This window comes from Globicephala melas, chromosome 13 (genome assembly GCF_963455315.2).
Source record: "Globicephala melas chromosome 13, mGloMel1.2, whole genome shotgun sequence".
Lineage (NCBI taxonomy): Eukaryota > Metazoa > Chordata > Mammalia > Artiodactyla > Delphinidae > Globicephala > Globicephala melas.
The window spans coordinates 73,954,517-73,977,095 of NC_083326.1; the positions used below are offsets into that span (position 1 = coordinate 73,954,517).

Here is a 22,579-nt window from a genome sequence, read left to right on the forward strand (position 1 = left end):
GTTTATTAATGTAATAAAAAACATGCAATAATCTCAAAAGATGTAGAAATATATTCCATTACATGGAAATATGGTCACACTATGTTGAATAATAAAAGCAGATTACCAAAAGTATTAATGTGTTATTTGTTCTAAAATGCATATACCTAAAGAGAAGAAGACTGGAAATATATAATATACATAAAATATTAAAGAATGATTATATCTGGGTGATTTTAATTATCTTTCTGCTTCTCTGAATTTCCCAAATTTTCTGTAATAAATAAGTAGTTTTTTAATGGGGAAAAACAATAAAAGCTATGTTTCAAAGTGTAACAATAAAGAAAAGGGTCCTGCTTCCCAGGATGGATTATCTTTGCTTCTTATTTAAATAAGCGTGTGCCTTTCGTACAAGGTACTATGACAATCTAGTAGCACTCACCTGTCCAACTGCTTGCAAGTTATAGCAGACGATGTCCTTATTGGCTGCTGAAGTTCCATAGAGAAGTGCCTCAATGAGCCAGTATATCCCCAGGAGGAGGTCAGAGAAGCTCAGATAAACGAGTGGCCTTATCTGTAAAGGAATAAAATTCATAATTTCAAAAATGATATAGACAGGAGAATGTAACAATTAATTACTTTTATGTTTTACCCTTCTAGTAGAAATCTGGGCATAATTTTTCTGGGGCCTCTGCTATTGGTTGACTGGGGAATATAAAGGAATACTCCAGGTAGGAAGTAATCTGTAATCACAACTATCCCAACTGTTCTGGAACCAGACTATTCATGGAAGTATTAGCATTGGAAATTCTTCCTCAAGGAAAGAGTGAAAAGATGAGAAATTCTGTGATGGAGACATACCACAAATGGGAAATTTTAAGTGCTCTAGCTGCACAGTCAACATCTTCTAACAATAAGAAATGAGGGGCTTCCCTGGTGGCGCAGTGGTTGAGAGTCCACCTGCCGATGCAGGGGACACGGGTTCGTGCCCCAGTCTGGGAAGATCCCACATGCCGCGGAGCAGCTAGGCCCGTGAGCCATGGCCGCTGAGCCTGCGCATCCGGAGCCTGTGCTCTGCAGTGGGAGAGGCCACAACAGTGAGAGGCCCGCGTACCGCAAAAAAAAAAAAAGAAAAGAAAAGAAATGAGATTATCACCTGAGTGTTTTAGGATATGGTTGAGAACTCAAAGAAAATGAAAACAGGTTTTTTTTTAATCTTCATAGAGTTTAATTTGCATTTTTCTTTTTTCTTTATTGAAGTATAATTGCCAAATAAAACTGCAAGATAAAGTATATGTGATGATTTGATGTACATATACATTGTGAAAGGATTTCCCTCAAGTTAATGAACACATCTATCACCTCACATATTTACCTTTTTGCATATGTGTGTGAGAACATGTACGTTCTATTCTCTGAGCAAATTTCAATTGTACAATAGTGTTATCAACTATTATCACCATGTTATGTACTAGATCCTAAGACCTTATTCATTTTACAGGTTTTCATATCAATGAAAGTCAAGGTGGAGAAAAATATCAGCATGAATTGTATATGTTGTCTTTCAATTTCTATCTACATTGCTGAAGTCTGTCTTTCTCATTTTCTAGTATCCTTCTCCTTTTGGCCTCCCCAATCCCACTTTCCTGAAAATAGTTTTGGCCCCTCTGTAGAGAAAATTACAATATGTTTATTGAAAGATACCAAAGATCTAAGGTGAAGAAATATACCATGCTCATGGACTGTAAGATCCAATGTTATGAAAATGTCAGTTCTCCTTAAAGTGATACACAGATTAAATGCAATCTCAATTATGTATCAACATATCTTCTTGTGGAATTTGACAAAGTTGGCTCTAAATCTGATATTGAAATACAAAATATCAAGTTAACTATGACACTCGAAGAAAAAGGAGAAGGAGGACTTGTCCTACACATACCAAAACAATATAAAGCTGGACACAATATAAAGCAGATGCAGTGGACTAGCCCAGAGATGGACAAATAGACCAATGGAACAGAACAGAGAGCCCAAAACAAGCCTAAGCGTATATATATAAACGTTTTTTGAAAAATAAGTTTATTTATTTATTTATTTTTGGCTGCACGTGGGCTTTCTCTAGTTGCAGCAAGTAGGGGCTACTCTTCATCACAGTACGTGTGCTTCTCATTGTGGTGGCTTTTCTTGTTGTGGAGCATGGGCTCTAGGCGGGTGGGCTTCAGTGGCTGTGGCACGTGGGCTCCGTAGTTGTGGCTCACGGGCTCTAGAGCGCAGGCTCAGTAGTTGTGGCGAACAGGCTTAGTTGCTCCGTAGCATATGGGATCTTCCCAGACCAGGGCTCAAACCCATGTCCCCTGCATTGGGAGGTGGATTCTTAACCACTGCGCCACCAGGGAAGCCCCTATAAACTATTGATATATGATAGAGGTGGCTTTTTAGATGAATGGAGAAAGAACAGTCTTTTCAAAATGTGATACTAGAACAACTGGGTATCCATATGGATAAAAATTAAATTGGGCCCCTACTTTCTACCTCACACGCTCAAAAATCGGTCCCAAGTAGTTTAAAGGCCTAAACGTGAAAGACAACATTTATAAAGGTTTTTTTTAAGATAATATAGGACAATGTCTTTAATTACTGGTTAGGGAAAGTTTTTCCTAAGCAAAACACAAAAAGATCTAAAAGAAGTAGTTGAAAAATTTGCCCACATTCAAATGAAAAATGTCTGTGTCAAAAGACACCATAAAGAAAGTGAAAAGACATGCCACAAAGTGGGAGAAGATATTTGTTAACACATATGACTAACAAAGGACCAGTATCCAAACAATATTAAAAACAAAGCACGGACTTCCCTGGTGGTCCAGTGGTTAAGAATCCGCCTGTCAATGCAGGGGACATGGGTTTGAGCCCTGTTCTGGGAAGATCCCACATGCCGCAGAGCAACTAAGCCCGTGTGCCACAACTACTGAGCCTGTGCTCTAGAGTCCATGAGCCACAACTACTGAGCCCACGTGCCACAACTACTGAAACCCGCACACCTAGAGCTTACGCTCCGCAACAAGAGAAGCCACTGCAATGAGAAGCACGTGCACCACAGTGAAGAGTAGCCCCCGCTCGCCGCAACTAGAGAAAGCCCGCGGGCAGCAACAAAGACCCAGCGTAGCCAAAAATAAATAAATAAATAAAATTTACTTTTTTTTTTTTAATTTACTTTTAAAAAACAAAGCAAACAAAAACTCTTCAAAGCAATAAGAAAAACCAATAGAAAAAAAATGGACAAAAGATTTGAACAGGTACTTAAGAAATCCAAATGGCTGTAAAAATGTGAAAATATGCCTGACCTCATTAGTAATCAAGGAAATTAAAAAATTAAAACTATAAGGAGAACAAAAGTCAATAAATCAATCAATCTACAATGGGATGAAAATTACACACCCATGGCAAAAATTTTTAAAGTCTGACAATATCAAATATTAACAGGAACACGAAGCAATAGGACATTTCATACACTGCTGGCACAACTATTTGGAAAAAGTCTGGCACTATCTAGGGGATATGAATATCCTATATTCTGTTATTAGGTAAAATCACTAGAGAAATTTTTGCATGTGTGCATCAGAAGACATGTACAAGATTGTTTATAGCAGCACAGATAGATATACTGTGGTATGTTCATAATATAGAATGCTAAGCATCAGTGAAAAAGAAATGAACCAGAGCTGTACACAACGCCATGGACAAATCTCAGAAGTGATACTGAGGGAAAAAAGCAAATCACAAAGCAATACATACCAAAAAATAGTATTATCCCATTTATGTCAAGTTCAAAAATGCAAAACTAAATTGTTTAGGGATATATACATTACTGGTAAAACTATACATAAAAGCCAAGAAATGATTAAGCAAAAATCTGGATAGTGGTTACTGCTAGAGGTGAGGTTGTGATTGGGAAGGAGCACAGTAGGAATGTTTGGGGATATGAGCGATTCCTATTTCTTGTCCCAGGTTTGGTTTATAGCCATCCATTATATAGCACACATGAGTTTTATGCCTTCTAAACCATGGCTGGTATATCTCACAGTAAAAAAGTAAAGTTAAAAATTTCTGGTGCCCCCACCACTGGGCCCACAGGCTGGCCCGGTCCCTGGGATGTGCCCCCCGTGCAAAAAAATTACTAAGTTATCAACAGATACTACCTAATATAAGAACTAATCTCCTCAACTGTACAAAAGGGAATTTTTCTCATACTTTTCTTCCAAATGAGAGGAAAGTTAAGATGCTAATACCTTGCTAATAGGGGTAAATGGTCAAGCTGCTTTGGCTAACACAAACAAAAACAAGTGAAATAATATTTTAAACTGTATTTACTAAATATCAGATACAATTATTTTAACAACATATATCCTCTGCTACAAGGAAGCCTGTTAAGGTTCCAGCCAGGTGGCATATTCATAGATTTTACTGGTCTATGACCTATCACAAGTTTATAACTGTTAATGAGTGAAAAATTAAAACTGAATACAAAATAAACTCTGGAGCAGAAAGGCGGCCAAGCAGCTTTTGTGAGCAAGAACATAATTATGGTCATTGAGTCAATAAATAGCCTTATATATAGGGAACTGTTGGCCATTAAAACACACCTAAGGTCTTTGGCACAGAAATAAAGGATAAAAAGAGGTTTATATACTTTCACTCATGGTTGGAAAATCATGAGTTCTAGTAACAGGAGATAAAATCAATCAATTAAACAACAAAACTTAACTGAGCACCTAGTATTGAAATTAAAAAAGATTTCACCCCTTCTATGTTTAACAAGATACTGTGTCAAAGGTAATACAGAGAAATGTATGATACAGGTCACGCTTTAAGAAAAATACAAACAATAAAAAATTTTTAAAAAGGGACTTCCCTGGCAGTCTAGTGGTTAAGACTCCGTGCTTCCACTGCAGTGGGCATAGGTTTGATCCCTGGCTGGGGAACTAAGATCCCACATGCTGTGCAGCGCAGCCAAAAATATTTTTTTTAATAAAAAAATTAGGGCTTCCCTGGTGGCACAGTGGTTGAGAGTCCGCCTGCCGATGCAGGGGATGCGGGTTCGTGCCCTGGTCCGGGAAGATCCCACGTGCCGTGGAGTGACTGGGCCCGTGAGCCATGGCCGCTGAGCCTGCGCGTCCGGAGCCTGTGCTCCGCAACGGGAGAGGCCACAACAGTGAGAGGCCCGCATACCGCAAAAAAAATAAATAAATAAAATTTTAAAAATTAAAAAAAAAATTAAATTAAAATAAATAAAAATACAATCAGCATAGTGCATGGTAATAAGAAGAAAAACCTTAAGATATGATCCTAAATATGAAAGCAAAAACTTTAAATATATTTGTACTTGTCTCATTTAAATCAAGAGCAAAGTAAGGTGCAGGGACGGAATGCATCGTGTGAAAGGCTTTCCCTAAGGAGGTTCTGGGTCCAGGTCTAACCTGGTAAGGTAACACACCTAAAGCAACTCATATTTATACTCTTCCAAAACCCTGCTTCCTGATATTTCTAGTGAAATCAAGTTACAAAGAATATTAAAAGTGACCTTCACAAGGAAATGAAGTGCACTTCACACAAGTGCAGCAAAGTATATCTGCCTCGTGTTTTTTTTTTTTTAACACTGGCTGGCCTGGGTTACTTTCTTCTCTCTTAAGGTTGCCTCTCTGAGTTACTCTGAGTTACTGTCTAATCAGCTAGTCCCCTCAAAGATTTCCCATGGATTTCTCCAATTTACTATAATCATTAATTTAATAATTTTTGTCTTTTTCAGATTATGCCTTCCATGTGTTTATGCTGTTAAAAATGTTATTTGATGAAGAAATAAAGGAAAACGGTGGAGCATGGCTGACATTTTTAAGCTGGAAAAATTGGAATCTTCCCTATGCCAAAAAAGCAGAATGTGTAGGAACCACTGAATTAATGATTACTAAGGTCCTTCAGGCTCTGGTTATGTGAAAGGTATGAGAACCGAAGCCAGAGAAATTAAAGGTCACATCCCAGGCCAAACCAGACCCTACATCTTTATAAAGCTCTAACCCACTGTTATGGCAGAGGTCACCCTAGAGCAGTGGTTTTCAACCAGGAGTGACTGCCTCTCTCAGAAGACATTTGGCAGTATTTGAAGATATTTTTGGTTCTCACAACTGGGTGAGGAAGGTTGCTGCTACATCTATTGGATAAGTCTGCTAAATATCCTAAGATGCAGGACAGCCACCCATAACAAATAACCATCTAGCCCAAAAGGTCAGTAGTACTGAGAATCTCTGCTTACCTCTCTCCACAACGTAACTTATACTTTATTAACTTAACCACATCTGAACTCAAATTTCAACAAACATTCAGGAAAGAAACATTAGGGAACTCCACATCACAGGAAGATGTGTGGCCTAAGATTACTTTGGCAGGCAATTGACAATACAGTATCAAGACTTCTACTTTCTAGTTTTACTTACATAGTCACATTCTACCTCTGAAATTCAAAATTCTCTTTTCATTAGACATTATATTTCAGTGGTTTAAAAGTGTATGTGAGGGACTTCCCTGGTGGCGCAGTGGTTAGGAGTCTGCCTGCCAATGCGGGGGACGTGGGTTCGAGCCCTGGCCCCGGAGGATCCCACATGCTGCGGAGCAGCTGAGCCCCTGTGCCACAACTGCTGAGCAGCCCCTGCTCGCCATAACTAGAGAAAGCCCGCACGTAGCAACGAAGACCCAATGCAGCCAAGGATAAATAAATAAAAATAAATTAAAAAAAAAAAAAGTGTATGTGAGAAGCAGCTTTGGAACAAGACAAGTCTGCCTCAACTTCTAGCTCTAACACTTACTAGCTATGAGACCTTAGCCATAGCTAAGCTAAATGTGTCATTTTCCACTTTACAAAAGCTCTCTCATACATATCCTAAACCACATTTTGCTTAATTTTGTGCCACTTGGCCTGATTAGAAAAAGTTTTGTTACAGTTTTCTTAAAATCTTTTTTTTTGGGGGGGAGCACACCATGCAGCTTGTGGGACCAGGGATTGAACCTGGGCCACAGCAGTGAAAGCCCAGAATCCTAACCACTAGGTCACCAGAGAACTCCCTGATTGATTTTTTCTTTTAATACCTTAAGTATATACTATTTTTATTTGTCAATTATACCTCAATAAAAGGAAGCTTTTTTTTTTTTTTTTGCTGTACACAGGCCTCTCACTGTTGTGGCCTCTCCCGTTGCAGAGCACAGGCTCCGGACGCGCAGGCTCAGCGGCCATGGCTCACGGGTCCAGCCACTCCGCGGCATGTGGGATCCTCCCGGACCAGGGCTACGAACCCACGTCCCCTGCATCGGCAGGCAGACTCTCAACCACTGCGCCACGAGGGAGGCCCAAGGAAGCTTTCTGACTTGACTTTTTTGGTATGAATAGTTTTACATAGGATGTATTTTTGTTCTATTTTCACCATTAAATTGTAATTGCCTAGAAAGCCAGAACAGCAAAATAAATACCTTTTGTATAGCAGTGTTTGAACTATTTCCAGCCCCACCAGCAATTTTACCAAGATATGAACATCAGAAAACTCACCTCTAGGCAGGACCCTACCATGCTTAGAATGAATATAGGCTTCAAACAATACTCTGTTTCTTTGACTTTAATAATTAATGTATACCCCCCAAAAATCTACATTTATCCACTAATCCACATTTAGTCAATTCCTCAGTATTCAAAATTATAATTAAAATAACTACCTAAAAGAAAAGGGAGACCTTTGGGGCAATGTCTAAAATATCTCAATGTATTATATCAAAACGACAAATTTACAAGCAATTCATAGCATTATTCCATCATTTATAGGGGACACCTTTCTTTTTTATTTCAAAGGCTAAGTCACAAAAAATTCAAATCCAACACAGAAAGAGACTGCTCACCTCTGGAGATTTCTGTATGTTCTGGAATACAGCATAGGCAATAAGTGAACTTGAACCTATAACACTGGCAGAGATAAAAGACTATCATTAAACAGGACAATTGGGGCTCCTTTGTTTTTGCTACTTTTTTTTACAGCTTTATTGACATATAATTGATGTAAAATAAACTGCACAAATGTTTTAAAAATATGGAATGCTTCACGAATTTGTGTGTCATCCTTAAGCAGAGGCTATGCTAATCTTCTCTGTATCATTACAATTTTTAGTATATGTGCTACCAAAGTGAGCACTTCACAACTGATTTTGCAAATCAATCCTGTTGACCAAACTGTCCTTTGATTTTCAGATGTTACCCTTCAATCTGTTTTTTTTGTTATTATTGTTGTTGATGTTATTACATTTTATTAATCAGATAATGTCAACATGGTAAAGAACAGCATTTCTAACTAATGAGTAAAAGCAAATCCCCAGGGAAAAAATATATATAGAGACACTTCAGAATTCTCCAGTTTTGCTTGTCTCCAGTTTTGCTAGTTGTACTAGTTCAAACAGTCACATTACATGAGGTTAAATAAACTTACCTCAGAGTAGCCATAACAAACTGTATCCACTGTATTGCAGGAAATAACTAAATAAAAGAGAAAGTAAGAATAAAATTAAGCCTTTTAAATTTAATATTCAACCTTTCTCTAATTTCACTGTTTGTTAACTATCTGTGCAAAGCACAAACTCTTCAGTGCCTAATCAAAACACACTACAAGTCTGAGAATGAGTAAAAAGGGTGAATAGGCCCCTGGAAAGCCAGGGTGGCTCCTTTCTTCCTCCCTTATTGCTACATTGCTGGGAAACAGTAAGATAAAAAGAACTGACAGGTGGATAGAAAATGACTGAAGGAAAAAAAGACAGTTGGATGAGAAAATTAATAAAGGGAAGAATAAAATGGAAAAGAGGTAGAAAAAGTTAAATTTTAAGAGAGAACAGACAGATATGTGGAAAGAATGGGTAACAGTAAAGGCAAACAAATACTAAATAAAGTTAACTGACAGAGAGCTAGACAGACAGAAAAAACAGAATAGTAAGCAACAGGGGAAAAGGAAGAAGAAAAGTTAGTATGGAAAGAGATGCTGTGAGTGAAAAATACAGAACAGGGAGGAAGGAAGGGGGATCGAAAAACGAAGAGAGGGGCTGCTTCTAGTCTCACCAAGTTCCAATTATCCTCCAAAATGCTAGCCTCCAGTAGGCAGGCCATACGGACTTCAGCCTCAGCTAAATTCAAGCAGCCTGATCCTTCCTGGTCAGGTTCTGAATCCCAAGCAGTAAACAGGTAGCTCCACCCTTAACCCAGCTGGGCTCCTCCCTACCCAATCCTGCCCCGAATCTTGAGGGCAAGGAGAGAAAGTAGCGACAAGTGGAGGAGAAAGCCAAGCAGAAAGAACAAAAATAGAAAGAGCAGGTGACAAGGAAACAAAGTTCTAAAAAGCATTAGGAATTGTAAAAAGGGGCAAGATGTAGGACTAATAAAAAGTACAGAGAATGAGTTACCATGAAAAGGTAAATAGAGCTGCAAGAGAGAAATAGAATAGAAAAAAGGGAGAGAAAAATAGGGAAGAAGGGAGGTCTGTTTGAAACCTGTCCTGTTTAGGAACAGAAGCCTGTGTTGGGGAAGACAGACTATATATTTACTCAATCAGTAAGTTTTTAGTAATATCTGGAAAAGGTGTGAAGAGAAAGCGTTATTAATGTCTCATAATACGAATGTTTTCTTAAACATTCTGTACCAAAATTCCCACCATAAATATAATAAATGTAATATTATATATTTGTAATATTATATTTGTAGTAATATTACATTTATAAATGTAAATATATTACTAAATTATACAATTCATTGAATATGCTTATGTTTATATATCAACTTTGTGTAAAATGCTGTGTTATGGAAAATATAAAGACAAAAAAGATCAGACCCAGACTTCCAGGAGCTTATAATATAGTAGGAAAAACAGCTTGAATACCAAATCTCAAATAATCTGTACACAAAAATAATATACACTGATTGGCATTTGAACATTATTTGGAAGAACTGATAAAATTTGGACAAAAACTGGGGGAAGGAGAAAGCAGAAGGAAGAAGGTTTCATTTACATAACCATTTATCTTTCATCTAACCATACACTCATACATTTTACAAATATTTATTGATAACATAAATTAGATCATTTGCATGGCTTGAGTAATTTAAATATATTATTTATTCATATGAAGTTAAGAATATCATGTGCAGTGGAATACAGGACATTGTTAAGTAGAGGTAGGCTCTAATCACTTTGCTTACATTATTAGATAAACAAATTAAAATACCAGTATATTTCTGGATCAGAAATCCCTACCATAAAATCTCAGGGAGTCTTTTGAGGCCTCTAATCATGTGTCTATCTAATAAGGGTGAGGGGACTAATGACAGTCTCACCAAGTGATAAGAGAATGCTTTTGGACAAAGGACTCTTGTCTCAGTCAAGAACAAATCTCAGATTGTTCAGAGAACAACCATAGCAAATCAGTCTGCTGCTCTTGACAAGAGAACTTTTCTCTTTTGGCATCTATTCTAAAATGTCTTATGCCACCAACCAACATTTGGGGGTTTACTTTTCTATTTTTCTCTCTAAATTAAGCCCCTCCCTTCTGTATATTTAGCACTGTTCCCCTTTGAAGTGTCTTTGGAATCATAATTCTCCCATTTCCTTTTCTACAAGGGCTAACCCAAGCCCAAATGATGAACTGGGTGAAATTTATTTTCAGTTTTGTCTTTTCTTTTTACTTAGCTCCTTAGCAAGCTCAAACACATCTCAGTTCTCAATGTAATGGGCTACTACTATATATTACATATCAATTTCAGTTAACAGATATTCATTAAACTTCTACCATGAGCAAGTTACTGCAGTGGATACAAAGTCAAGAAAAACACCTACGTAGTAAAGTATTTTAATTTAAGTAAAAATAGTACTTAAAGAAAATTTCTAGTAATAATAGCTACCAATTATCAAGTGCTTTCTCTGTAAGCATTTTAATCCTCAACACAACCTTTGAGGTAAGAAGTATTATTCTTATTTAACAGATGAAGAAACTGAGGCTTAAAGAAGTTGTGTCATTTTCCCTCTGGTTACAGAATTATCAAGTGGTAACACCAACATTCAAACTCAGTCAGTCGGATCATAGTTCTCACTCTTAACACATACAGTACTCTTAACAGGAAACTGGTCAATGGGAAAACAGGGAAAGGTAATTTAAAAAATTAATGGGACATCAAAAGAATTATTAGGCAATTGCTTCTTAGATATGACAACAAAAGCACAAACAACAAAAGAAAAAAATAGATAAATTGGTCTTCTTCAAAATTAGAAACTTTACTGCTTCAAAGGATACCATCAAGAAAGTAAAAAAGACAACCCGCAGAATAGGAGAAAGTATTTGTAAACCATATATCTAATAAGGGGCTTTTATGTAGAATATATAAAGAATTCCTACAACTCAATAACACAACCCAATTGAAAAATGGGCAAAGGTTTGTTTTTTCGTTTTTTTGGCTGCACCTCACGGCTTGTGGGATCTTAGCTCCCCAACCAGGGATCAAACCCGGGCCCTGGCAGTGAAAGCATCAAACCCTAACCACTGGACTGCAAGGGAATTCTCGGGCAAAGGTTTTAAATTAGAGATTTCTCCCCAAAATAATACGAATAATTAATACACATGAAAAGATGATCAACATCATAAGCCACCAGGGAAATACAAATTAAAATCACGAGATGACATTTCACACCTACTAGGATGGCTATAATAAAAAGACAATAGCAAGTGAATGTTGAGAAATAGGAAACCTCATACACTGCTGTGGAAATATAACATATTGCAGCCACTGGTCAGGGAACTAAGATCCCACATGCTGCGGGGCAACTAAGTCCATGCGCCACAACTACTGAGCTTGTGCACCTCAACTACAGAGCCCACGTGCTCTGGAGCCTGCGCCACAACTAGAGAAGAGAAAACCCGCACACCACAACTCGAGAGAAGCCAGCGTGCCGCAACAAACAGCTCACATGTCGCAATGAGCGCCACAACGAAAGATCCCACATGCTGCAAGGAAGATCCCACGTACCGCAACAAAGATCCAACGCAGCCAAATAAATAAATTAATTAATTAATTTTTAAAAATGTCCCAAACAGGCAGTTTACAGTGACAGAAAGTAGATTAGTGTTGCCTAGAGCTAGAAAGGTAGTTTGGGAGGGAATGGGGAGTGACTGCTAATGGGCACAGGCTTTCTTTTTAGGATGATAAAAATATTCTAAAATTAGATAATGGTGCTGGTTGTACAATTCTACGAATATACTGGAAACCACTGAATTGTACACTTTAAAAGGATGAATTGTACGGTACGTAAATTATATCTTAATAAAGCTGTTATCCAAAAAAATGACGTTTGGGACAAAAGCAAGGAAGGATATATCCCACTGCTGAAACTCATGGTATAGTGATTAATGGATAACATGTTTCTGTCTCTCCTACTGAAAAGAATAATATTTAGAATAAAAAGTGCAAAACATTGTAAGAGGGAACTGAAGATAAAGATTGTAAGAGAGCATCTGACTGCTCTAAATGAATACAGTACTCCTGGCCTGAACAAATTACACTCCAGGGCTTTGGTAAAACTTGCAGGTTAACCCAATAAACCATTGAATGAAATCTGAGAGTTCATGTAAAACTGGAAAAATTGCTAGAAATTGTAGAAATTGCTAGAAGTTGTAGAAATTGTAGAAAGCTGTTGATAACTAAAAATTTTTTATAAGGAGAAAGGATAGTAGAATCTGCAAAGATCTTAGTATTTATCTCAGACAAGATTCTAGAATGAACTATCCAAAAGATGTGTTTTTATCAATTTATTTATCATTGGCTACATTGGGCCTTTGTTGTTGGGTCTTACTTGCTGCACACGGGCTTTCTCTAGTTGTGGCAAGTGGGGGCTACTCTTCGATGCAGTGCACAGGTTTCTCATTGCAGTGGCTTCTCTTGTTGCAGAGCTTGGGCTCTAGGCGTGCGGGCTTCAGAAGTTGTGGCACATGGGCTCTGTAGTTGTGGCTTGCGGGCTCTAGAGCACAGGCTCAACAGTTGTGGCACACGGGCTTAGTTGCTCCACAGCATTTCGGATCTTCCTGGACCAGGGCTCAAACCCGTGTCCCCTGCATTGGCAGGCAGATTCTTAACCACTGTGCCACCAGGGAAGTCCCAAGATGTGTTTTTAAAGAATTAGAAAAAAGTAACCATTAATTCAACATGGATTTATAAAAAAAATCATGCCAGACTAACCCCATTCTCTTTTTGGACAGAATTACTAGACACAGTGTATATGGTATTTTGACAAAACATTTTGTGAGAAATTTCATGATATAAAAATAAGAAAATATATTGGGAATTTCCCTGGTGGTCCAGTGGTTGGGACTCAGCACTTTCACTACTGGGGCCCAGATTCGATTCCTGGTCGGGGAACTAGGATCCCGTAGGCCGAGCAGTGTGGCCAAAAGAAAAAAAGAAAGAAAGAAAAGACAAGAAAATGTAGACCAAGTAGAAGCACAATTAAGGGCATTTCTAAATAAACCTAAGGTAGTGCTAACTAATTGATAAATATCAACTTAAAAATGGCTTCTAAAAAAAAAATGGCTTCTAGTGGAGTGAACCAGAATTCTGACTTGACACTGTTCTGTAAAACATTTTCATCAATAACTTGAAAGAAAATACAGTGAGCATATTTATCAAATATGTGTGTTACTTATCTATTGCATCATAACAAATGTCCACAAATTTAGCAGCTTAAAACACACGTATTATCTCACAGCACCTGTGAGTTAGGAGTTCAAGAATAGCTTAGTTGGGTCTTCTGCTTCAGTGTCTCTCACAAGGTTATGACCAAGATGTTGACCAGGGCTGGGTCTCGTCTGAAGGCTCAAATGGAGAAGGATCTGCTTCCAAGTTCATACAGTTGTTGGCCTAATTCAGTTCCTTGAGGGTTGTGGGCCTGAGGGCCTCAGTTCCTAACTAACTCTTGGTGCAAGGCTACACTCAGGCCTTTGCCATGTGGACTTCTGCAAGATGACCTCCTAGCAACATGGAAGTCTCAATCTTATGTAAGCAAATGACTGAAGTGACATCCCATCACCTTTCCTGTATTCTATTCATCATAGATCTTGTCAACACTCAAGGGGAGAGGATTACACAACAGTGTGAATACCAAGAGGCAGGCATCATTGGGGGCTATCTTAGTGTCTGCACACCACTGTGTGTTTATCCAACATGTCAAATACTTTTCCAATTCAGATAATTTGCAATAGCTCTTCCCTCTCTGGAATGCTCTTCCCCCAGATAATCACATGACTAGCTCCTTCTCATCCTTCAAGCATCAGGTCAAATGTCATCACCTCAGAGATGGAACATTTATTTAAATTCCAAAATAACTTGTTTGTTTGTGTGCCTATTTCTCCTTACTAGACTGTAACTTCCTTGGGGCCAGGCAACTTATCTGTCTCATTAACCTCAATATCTCTAGTGCCTAAAAGTGACTAAAATAGGCATTCAGTATTTATTGAATGAATGTACCAAAGTTGTGAGGGATAGATCTTATACTTTAGAATAATGAGTTTTATTTAATAATGTAATAATATAAAAGTTAATAGAAATAAATGCAAGTATACTGCACTTGGGTCTAAAATATCAACTGGACAGAGATTAGGATGAAATGGTAACCCAATCCCATTTACCATCACATCAAAAAGAATAAAATACCTAGGAATAAACCTATCTAAGGAGGCAAATGACTTGTACTCTGAAAACTAAGACACTGATGAAAGATATCGAAGAAGATACAAACAGATGGAAAGTTGTACCATGTTCTTGGATTGCAGGAATCAATACTGTTAAAATAAGCATACTACCCAAGGCAATCTACAGATTCAGTGCAATCCCTATCAAATTACCAATGGCATTTTTCACAGAACTAGAACAAATTTTTTTTAATTTGTATGGAAATACAAAAGACCCCAAATAGCCAAAACAATCTTGAGAAAGAAAAACTAAGCTGGAGGAATCATGCTCCCTGACTTCAGACTATATTACAAAGCTACCATCATCAAAACAATATGGAACAAAAAAGACACACTGATCAATGGAACAGGACACAAAGACCAGAAATAAACGCATGCACTTATGGGCAATTAATCTATGACAAAGGAGGCAAGAATATACAATGGAGAAAAGACAGTTTCTTCAATAAGTGGTGTTGGGAAAACTGGACAGCTACATGTAAATCAATGAAATTAGAATATTCTCTAACACCATACACAAAAGTAAATTCAAAATGGATTAAAGACCTAAATGTAAGACTAGATACTACAAATGCTGGAGACAGTGTGGAGGAAAAGGAATCTTCCTACACTGTTGGTGGGAATGTAAATTGGTGCAGCCACTATGGGGAACAGTATGGAGGTTCCTTAAAAAACTAAAAATAGAGTTACCATATGATCTAGGAATTCCACTCCTGGGCACATATCCAGAGAAAACTCTAATTCGAAAAGATACATGTACCACAATGTTCATAGCAGTGCTGTTTACAATAGTCAAGACATGGAAGCAACCTAAATGTTCATCAAGGGATGAATGGATAAAGAAGATGTGGTATATGTATACAATGGAGTATTAGCCATAAAAAAGAATGAAATAATGCCATTTGCAGCAACATAGATGGACCTAGAGACTATCACACTAAGTGAAGTCAGACAAAGACAAATATATGATACCACTTATATATGAAATCTCAAAAAATGATACAGGGACTTCCCTGGCGGTCCAGTGGTTAAGACTCCATGCATCCACTGCAGGGGGCATGGGTTTAATCCCTGGTTGGGGACTAAGATCCCACATGACATGACGTGCAGCCAAAAAAAAAAAAAAAAAATACAAATGAATTTATTTACGAAACAGAATTACACAGACATAGAAAACAAATTTATGGTTACCAAAGTAGAGAGAGGGGAGAGGGATAAATTAGGAGTTTGGGATTAACATATACACACTACTATATATAAAATAGGTAAACAACAATGTCCTACTGTATAGCACAGGGAACTATATTTAATATCCTGTAATAATCTATAATGGGAAAGAATCTGAAAAAGAATCACTTTGTTGTATACCTGAAACTAACACAACATTGTAAATCAACTATACTTCAATAAGAAGAGAGCAAAATTTTTTTAGAAAAGAAAAAGTTAGCAACATTTTACTTTAAAAATCTAGAGTCATTCTATCCGATAAATATGTAATGTGAGCCATATATGTAACTTAAAAGTTTCTAAAAAACTTTTAAAAAAGTAAAAAGAAACAGGTAAAATTAATTTTAATAATATATTTTATTAACCCAAATATTTAAAATTTTGTCATTTCAACATATAATCAATATAAAAATCACTGCAATATTTCACTTTCTTAATTTTGTACTTTGTAATTCAGGGTGTATTTTACACTTATGTCTCAATTCCTGTTAGCCACATTTCAAGAGCTCAGTAGCTACATGTAAATTTATTTATTTATTTATTTATTTCTGCATTGGGTCTTCATTTCTGTGCACAGGCCTCCTCTAGTTGTGGCGAGCGGGGGCTACTCTTTGTTGCGGTGCGCAGGCTTCTCATTGTGGTGGCTCCTTTTGTGGCAGACCACAGGCTCTAGGCCTGTGGGCTTCAGTATTTGTGGCATGTGGGCTCAGTAGCTGTGGCTCACAGGCTCTACAGCGCAGGCTCAGTAGTGGCACATGGGCTTAGCTGCTCCGCGGCAGCTAAGATCCTGGGATCTTCCTGGACCACGGCTTGACCCATGTCCACTGCATTGGCAGGCAGGTTCTTAACCACTGTGCCACCAGGAAAATCCTACATGTAATATTGTAAGTGGCATTTTTATTTACAACTAGATTGTAGAGGCTCTTGCATTTGAATTTTATCCTGCAGAGGTGCCGTTATAAACTTTTGAGCAAATAAATGACATGACATAATTACCATATAACTCGTCCTTAGTGAGTATGTAGTATATGCCAGGCCCTATTCTAAATGCTTCCTATACATTAATTTAATCCATTCACAATCCTATGAAGCAAGTATTATTATTATCCTTTTACATGATACTATCATGAGTAACATGTTGGCAGTGTGCAGGATAGATTAAAAAGGGAAGAGACTGGCAAGAATTAGGTTATTTTTATTTACTTATTTACATCCCACTTTGACCTAGATAGTATTTCAGGTGGCTTATGACAGTGCATAAGATAAGACAAAACAACATGAATTGAACATGGGACAAAAGGAGAAAGAAAAACATCTCTGCTGAAATGATCTGATCCCTGGATGTTAAAATCTCTATGCATTTTTTTAATGTTACTTTATTGAAAAAACAATATTGAAATAAGAGAAATCTAAAGTAAAAAGTTTGCTGCAATCTCATCTAGTCAAAATGAGTTTTACTTTTGTTACTTTAAGTCTTTGTCCTTATGCATATTCAATTTTTACATGTTTGTAGCAATTCTATAGCTAGTATTTTATATTCTACATTTTTGCTCAACATTATTCCATAATAACCTTTTTTCCTTTTATTAGAGTCTTATTTTCTTTCTCTCCACTCCCCTGAACTGTAACCAATGCAAAAAGCCTGGTATATTTCTCTACATCATTCTCTGTTCTTATTAAAACACACCCAAATATATATATATACATATATATATATGTATATATATATATACTTCTATACACACACACACACACACATATACAGAGGTTGTTGCAGTGGTATGGTAGGTTTTTTAAAATGGGATCATATATTTCTGTATACATTGCTGTTCTCACCTGTTATTTCATGGATATCTCTCTACTTTAATATAAATAGTTCTAATCAATTTTGATAGCTGTATAGTATTCCACATAAGAAAATTTATCCAACAATTCCTCTCGTGATGGACATGTAGGCTTTTTTCAGGTTTTGTTTTTAATTTCCTTTATCTATTTTTCGTTCTGCAAACAATTCTGTGGTAAACATCCCTACATCCCTGCATATATAATCTCCTTCTTTGCTGATGTTTTTATTACAAAAAGACAGATTCCAGAATGGAATTCTTTTTGTTCGTCAAGTATTTCAAGCTCTTTTTCATTCTGTATTATTTTATTGGTCACACCATGCAGCTTGGGGGATCTTAGTTCCCCCACTACAGATCGAATCCAGGCCCCCAGCAGTGGAACCACAGAGTCCTAACCACTGGACCGCCAGGGAATTCCCTCTTTCTCATTCTAGAACCTTTGCACATACTAGGTTTTTTTCCTAAAATGCTTCCTAACATAGTAATGTGTAATTTAAATTTATTTATATAATTATTTAATGTTTGTTTCATCAATCAAGGGTAAGTTCCTTGAGAGCTGAATCCCATTCATGCTTTAGGTCTTATATCAGCTCAAATATAATTGTTTGTAGAGGTTTTCCATGCACCTCAATGCAAATTTATTCCCCCTATCATATTCTTTCATAAGCCCTCAACTTTTCTTTCTTAGAAATCATCACAATTTGTAATTATATATTTATTTGTATACTTATTTAATGTTGGTCTCTCCTCTAGGACTGCAGGGAGCACATCTATTTTGTTCACCAGTGTAACCCTTGCCTCCAGAAGTGTATGTGGTGTGTAAAAGATGTTCAGTAAATAGTTATTAAACATTGAAAGCTTCTTGGGACTTCCCTGGTGGTCCAGTGGTTAAGAATCTGCCTTCCAATGCAGGGGACACAAGTTCGATCTGTGCTTGGGGAACTAAGATCCCACATGCCATGGGGCAACTAAGCCCGCTCACCGCAACTACTGAGCCCGCGTGCTCTAGAGCCCACACGCCACAACCAGAGAGCCTGAGCGCTCTGAAGCCCACACGCCGGAACTAGAGAGAAGTCCACAGGCGGCGATGAAGAGCCCGCATGCTGCAACAAAAGACCCCACGTGCCGCAACTGAGACCCAATACAGCCAAATAAATAAATAAAATATATTTTTAATTGGTATGATGTGAATAATCCTGCTATTAAAAAATATTGAAAGCTTCTTAAAGGAGGATGGGCTTGAAGAAAATCATACTGTGGAGTAAATTTTCCTTCTATAACAATTTTTTAATGTGAAATCTGCTTTAAGTGTTCATTAAGACATCTATGTCAAAAAAACTAGTGTTAGTATCACCAAAACCTTGCAGGGGAAAAGCAATTAGCTCTAAGGGATGGGATAGCTCCAAAGTACAATATGTGATCTAAGAAGGGAATGCAGCAAGGACCAGTGGAATTTTGAGAGACAGCTATGGAATAGTTCCTCTTTCATTGACTTGATTCATTTATTCACAGCACAAGAATGTACTGAGCATCTACCATGTGCCAGACACTGTTCTAGGTGCTGGGGATATAACAGTGAACCAAAAAGACAAAACAAAAATAAAAACAAAAACAAACCCATCCCTCACGGGAAACAGATACTTAGAAAAATAAGCAGGGACTTCCTTAAGTGGTCCAGTGGTTAAGAATCCGCCTTCCAACGCAGCGGACGCAGGTTCAATCCCTGGTCGGGGAACTAAGATCCCACATGCCGTGGGACAACTAAGCCCATGCGCTCTGGAGCCCGTGCACCACAACTAGAGAGCCCATGCGCCAAAACTACTGACCCGCATGCCCTGGAGCCCACAGCCCACAACTAGACAGAAGCCCGCACGCCGCAACGAAGAACCCACGTACCGCCACGAAAGATCCCGTGTGCCACAACTAAGACCCAATGCAGCCAAATTAATTAATTAATTTTAAAAAAGAAAATAAGCAAATTATACAGTATGTTAAGCTGAAGAGTGCTATGGAGAAAATAATAACAGAGAGAAGGGAGATGGAAAGCAGGAAGGTATCAGGGAGGAGCAATTTTTTTTTAAGTATGGTCAGGGTAGATCTTAGGAAGCTGACATTGGGTCAAAGACTTGAAGGAAATGAAGGAGCCGGCCATATGAATATCTTGAAGAAAAGTGTTCTAGAGGGAGAAAGCCAGCACAAAGGCTCTGAGGCAGGAACATGCCTTGTGTATATGAGAAATAAAAGATGTCAGTGCGACTGGGGGCTCACCAGCTTGATGATGTTAGAAAAAAAGATGGGAGAATTTATGTATTAGTTGTCTTAGCAGACCATGCCATTTTCCTTCTCCCTTACTCCAGCTGCTACATTGAGTCATATGCACACTCAAGTAACATACCTTGTCATCTCCTCCTTCCTACCTCACCCAGGTGAGCCTTTTGATTTTCCACAACAGAGTCAAGTGTGGGATTTTATGACTTCCTAAATATGGAGAGTTTTACTTGGCTTATTTGTGTAGATTGTTGTTGTCAAGGTCCTGAAGCCAAGAATCTAATTATACCATGAGGTAACTGACTGGGACCAGGGCACTATTAAAAGGCAGCATTAAGATAATTACTGCACTTTTGCAATTCATAACAAAAGTACCAATATTTCCCTTCCCTCTCCAACCAATCCACCTCTTGCACTTTTCTCAAAACCTACTTCTAAACTAATCATGACTAAAAAGTCACTCCTGATCAATCATAGTAACTACTGTAGATGTACTCAATGCATTTATATACTCAGAAGTGGATACTAGCTCCTTATTGACTACAGGACAAAATAGCAATTTCCTAATTTGATTTTCAAGATTCTCCCCTACCTGGGCTTAAAACTGTCTTACTATCTACTGTTTTGAGAACTCCCTCAAGCAAGCCGGTCATTCCCCAAAACATCATGCTCATTTCCACTTCAGCTCTTTTTTCACTTGTTCTCCACCTAAAATGTTCTCCGTTTCCACCTCCTACATGAAGCTTTCTTTAACCACCTTAGCTCACAGTAATTATCCCTTCTTCTAACTTCTATTCATTTGTCTATGTGGTGCATTTTCTTTAATAATTTATTAGGGCAAACTCAAAATAAATTTTTCTGAACCTTCCCAACACACACACACACTGGACTCTCTCAAAATTTCTATCTAAACTGGCTGCCCAAGATTGGCGATTATCTTTGATGACTACTTTATACATACATACATACCTACACACACATTTATTGGACACATGCAATGGTTAACTTGGTGCTAAGCCCCTTATAATGCATTATATAATTTATTCTCTTACAAGCATATCCATTTGTTCAAGTCTTGTGAATTCTACCCTATAAAAGTTTCTCAATTCCAACCTCACCTTTTCATCTTTCTATTAGGTTCTATTACAGGACCTTAATCTCTCCCACCAAGACTATTGCAGTGAACCTCCCTGACCTCAGCTTTCTCCATTCCAATGCATCCCCTTTATTCCCGAGTGACAGCAAATCTAACGTCACTCTCCTAGCTACAGCCTCTGGTGGCTCCAAACCCTTTAGCTTGATAAGACCCTTTACAACGTGCCCATTTACCTTTACAGATTCATCATGCTTTCCCCCTTGCTAGAAATATCCTTTGGTGTTTGCCCTGCAAACACCTCCTCTTCTCTCAAGATCCAGTTCAAAAGTCATCTCCCGTCTATAACTTTCCCTGACATTCCTGAGCAGGGCTGACTGAATCTCCATTTGTGCTTTCACGAGACTGTAATATAGTCTTATTTTCTACCGATTACACTATAATGGTTATATTGCTCTTCCCACGTCTCCTTCCACCACTGAGTTTGTTCAGTACACTGCTATCTCTTTCCTCTTGACTCTGTATTACCGCAGGCAAAAACCAGGATCTGGTGTAAACTATCCTGAACAAACACCTGTTGAAGAGAATTACTAGGATTTAAAAAAAATATATCTTCAGGGCTTCCCTGGCGGCGCAGTGGTTGGGAGTCTGCCTTTCGATGCAGGGGATGCGGGTTCGTGCCCCCCGGACCCCACATGCCGCGGGGCGGCTGGGCCCGTGAGCCATGGCCGCTGGGCCTGCGCGTCCGGAGCCTGTGCTCCGCGGCAGGAGAGGCCGCAGCGGTGAGAGGCCCGCGTACTGCAAAAAAAAAAAAAAACACCTTCAGAGAGCCCAGGACACAGCTCGACGGGTACTCAGCTTTCAGGGAAGCCTGTTTTTATAGGAGCCTGGAGCCTCCCTGGTGAGGCACTCACCACAGAGTAGGTCTCATATCGGACTGGGAAGCGGCAGGAGTGGCCCTGACTGCCATACTGACGAATAGCTGAGTCTCACTTACCACCTCGGGTCGTGGCTAAGGGAGGGAGACGAGTATGACTGAGGGGTAGTAGCACAGTCAGACTGACAGACTAACCGAAGGTAGCAACAGGTCCCAACCGACTGCCTGACGGACCAAAGGCAGGAAGAAATGACGGCTGGCCTCGTCATCTTCGAAAAAGAGGATAGCCATCGAAGAGCTGCAAGGACGCCAAGCACGCGCTTCACGCCGCGGCTCACGCGGAGAAGGACGGGAAAACAGCAGGCTGGTAGCAAGCCTCGCTGAGTGCGCGTGCGCGGCAGTCTCTCCTTCCTCCTCTTCTTCCTCCCCTCCCCCAGCCTCCCCGGCACTGCCGTCCAACCCCCACACTGCCACGCGGCCAGGCCCGCTCTC

General features: G+C 38.6%; 1 protein-coding gene and 1 non-coding gene across 6 annotated transcripts in view; both read right to left on the reverse strand.

Moving 5' to 3' along the window:
- Positions 1 to 22,579, reverse strand: part of TMEM116 (transmembrane protein 116) — a 132,784-nt gene that overhangs the window by 109,579 nt on the left and 626 nt on the right. For 3 of the 5 annotated variants that reach the window (XM_030860517.2, XM_070047071.1, XM_030860515.2), the window contains exons 1-4: positions 22,283 to 22,501; positions 8,493 to 8,539; positions 7,912 to 7,975; positions 422 to 553 (exon numbers count right to left, since the gene is read on the reverse strand). In XM_030860517.2, the coding sequence (XP_030716377.1) occupies positions 422 to 553; positions 7,912 to 7,975; positions 8,493 to 8,539; positions 22,283 to 22,378 (339 nt within the window). In that variant the 5' untranslated portion in view covers positions 22,379 to 22,501. Of the gene's footprint in view, positions 1 to 421; positions 554 to 7,911; positions 7,976 to 8,492; positions 8,540 to 22,207; positions 22,502 to 22,579 lie in introns of those variants that run through there. The other 2 variants (XM_060311082.1, XM_060311083.1) reach the window with 2 other exon arrangements.
- On the reverse strand, positions 8,094 to 8,201 carry LOC115855548 (U6 spliceosomal RNA). The gene has a single exon (XR_004040485.1). It is a non-coding gene; the product is annotated as a U6 spliceosomal RNA (small nuclear RNA).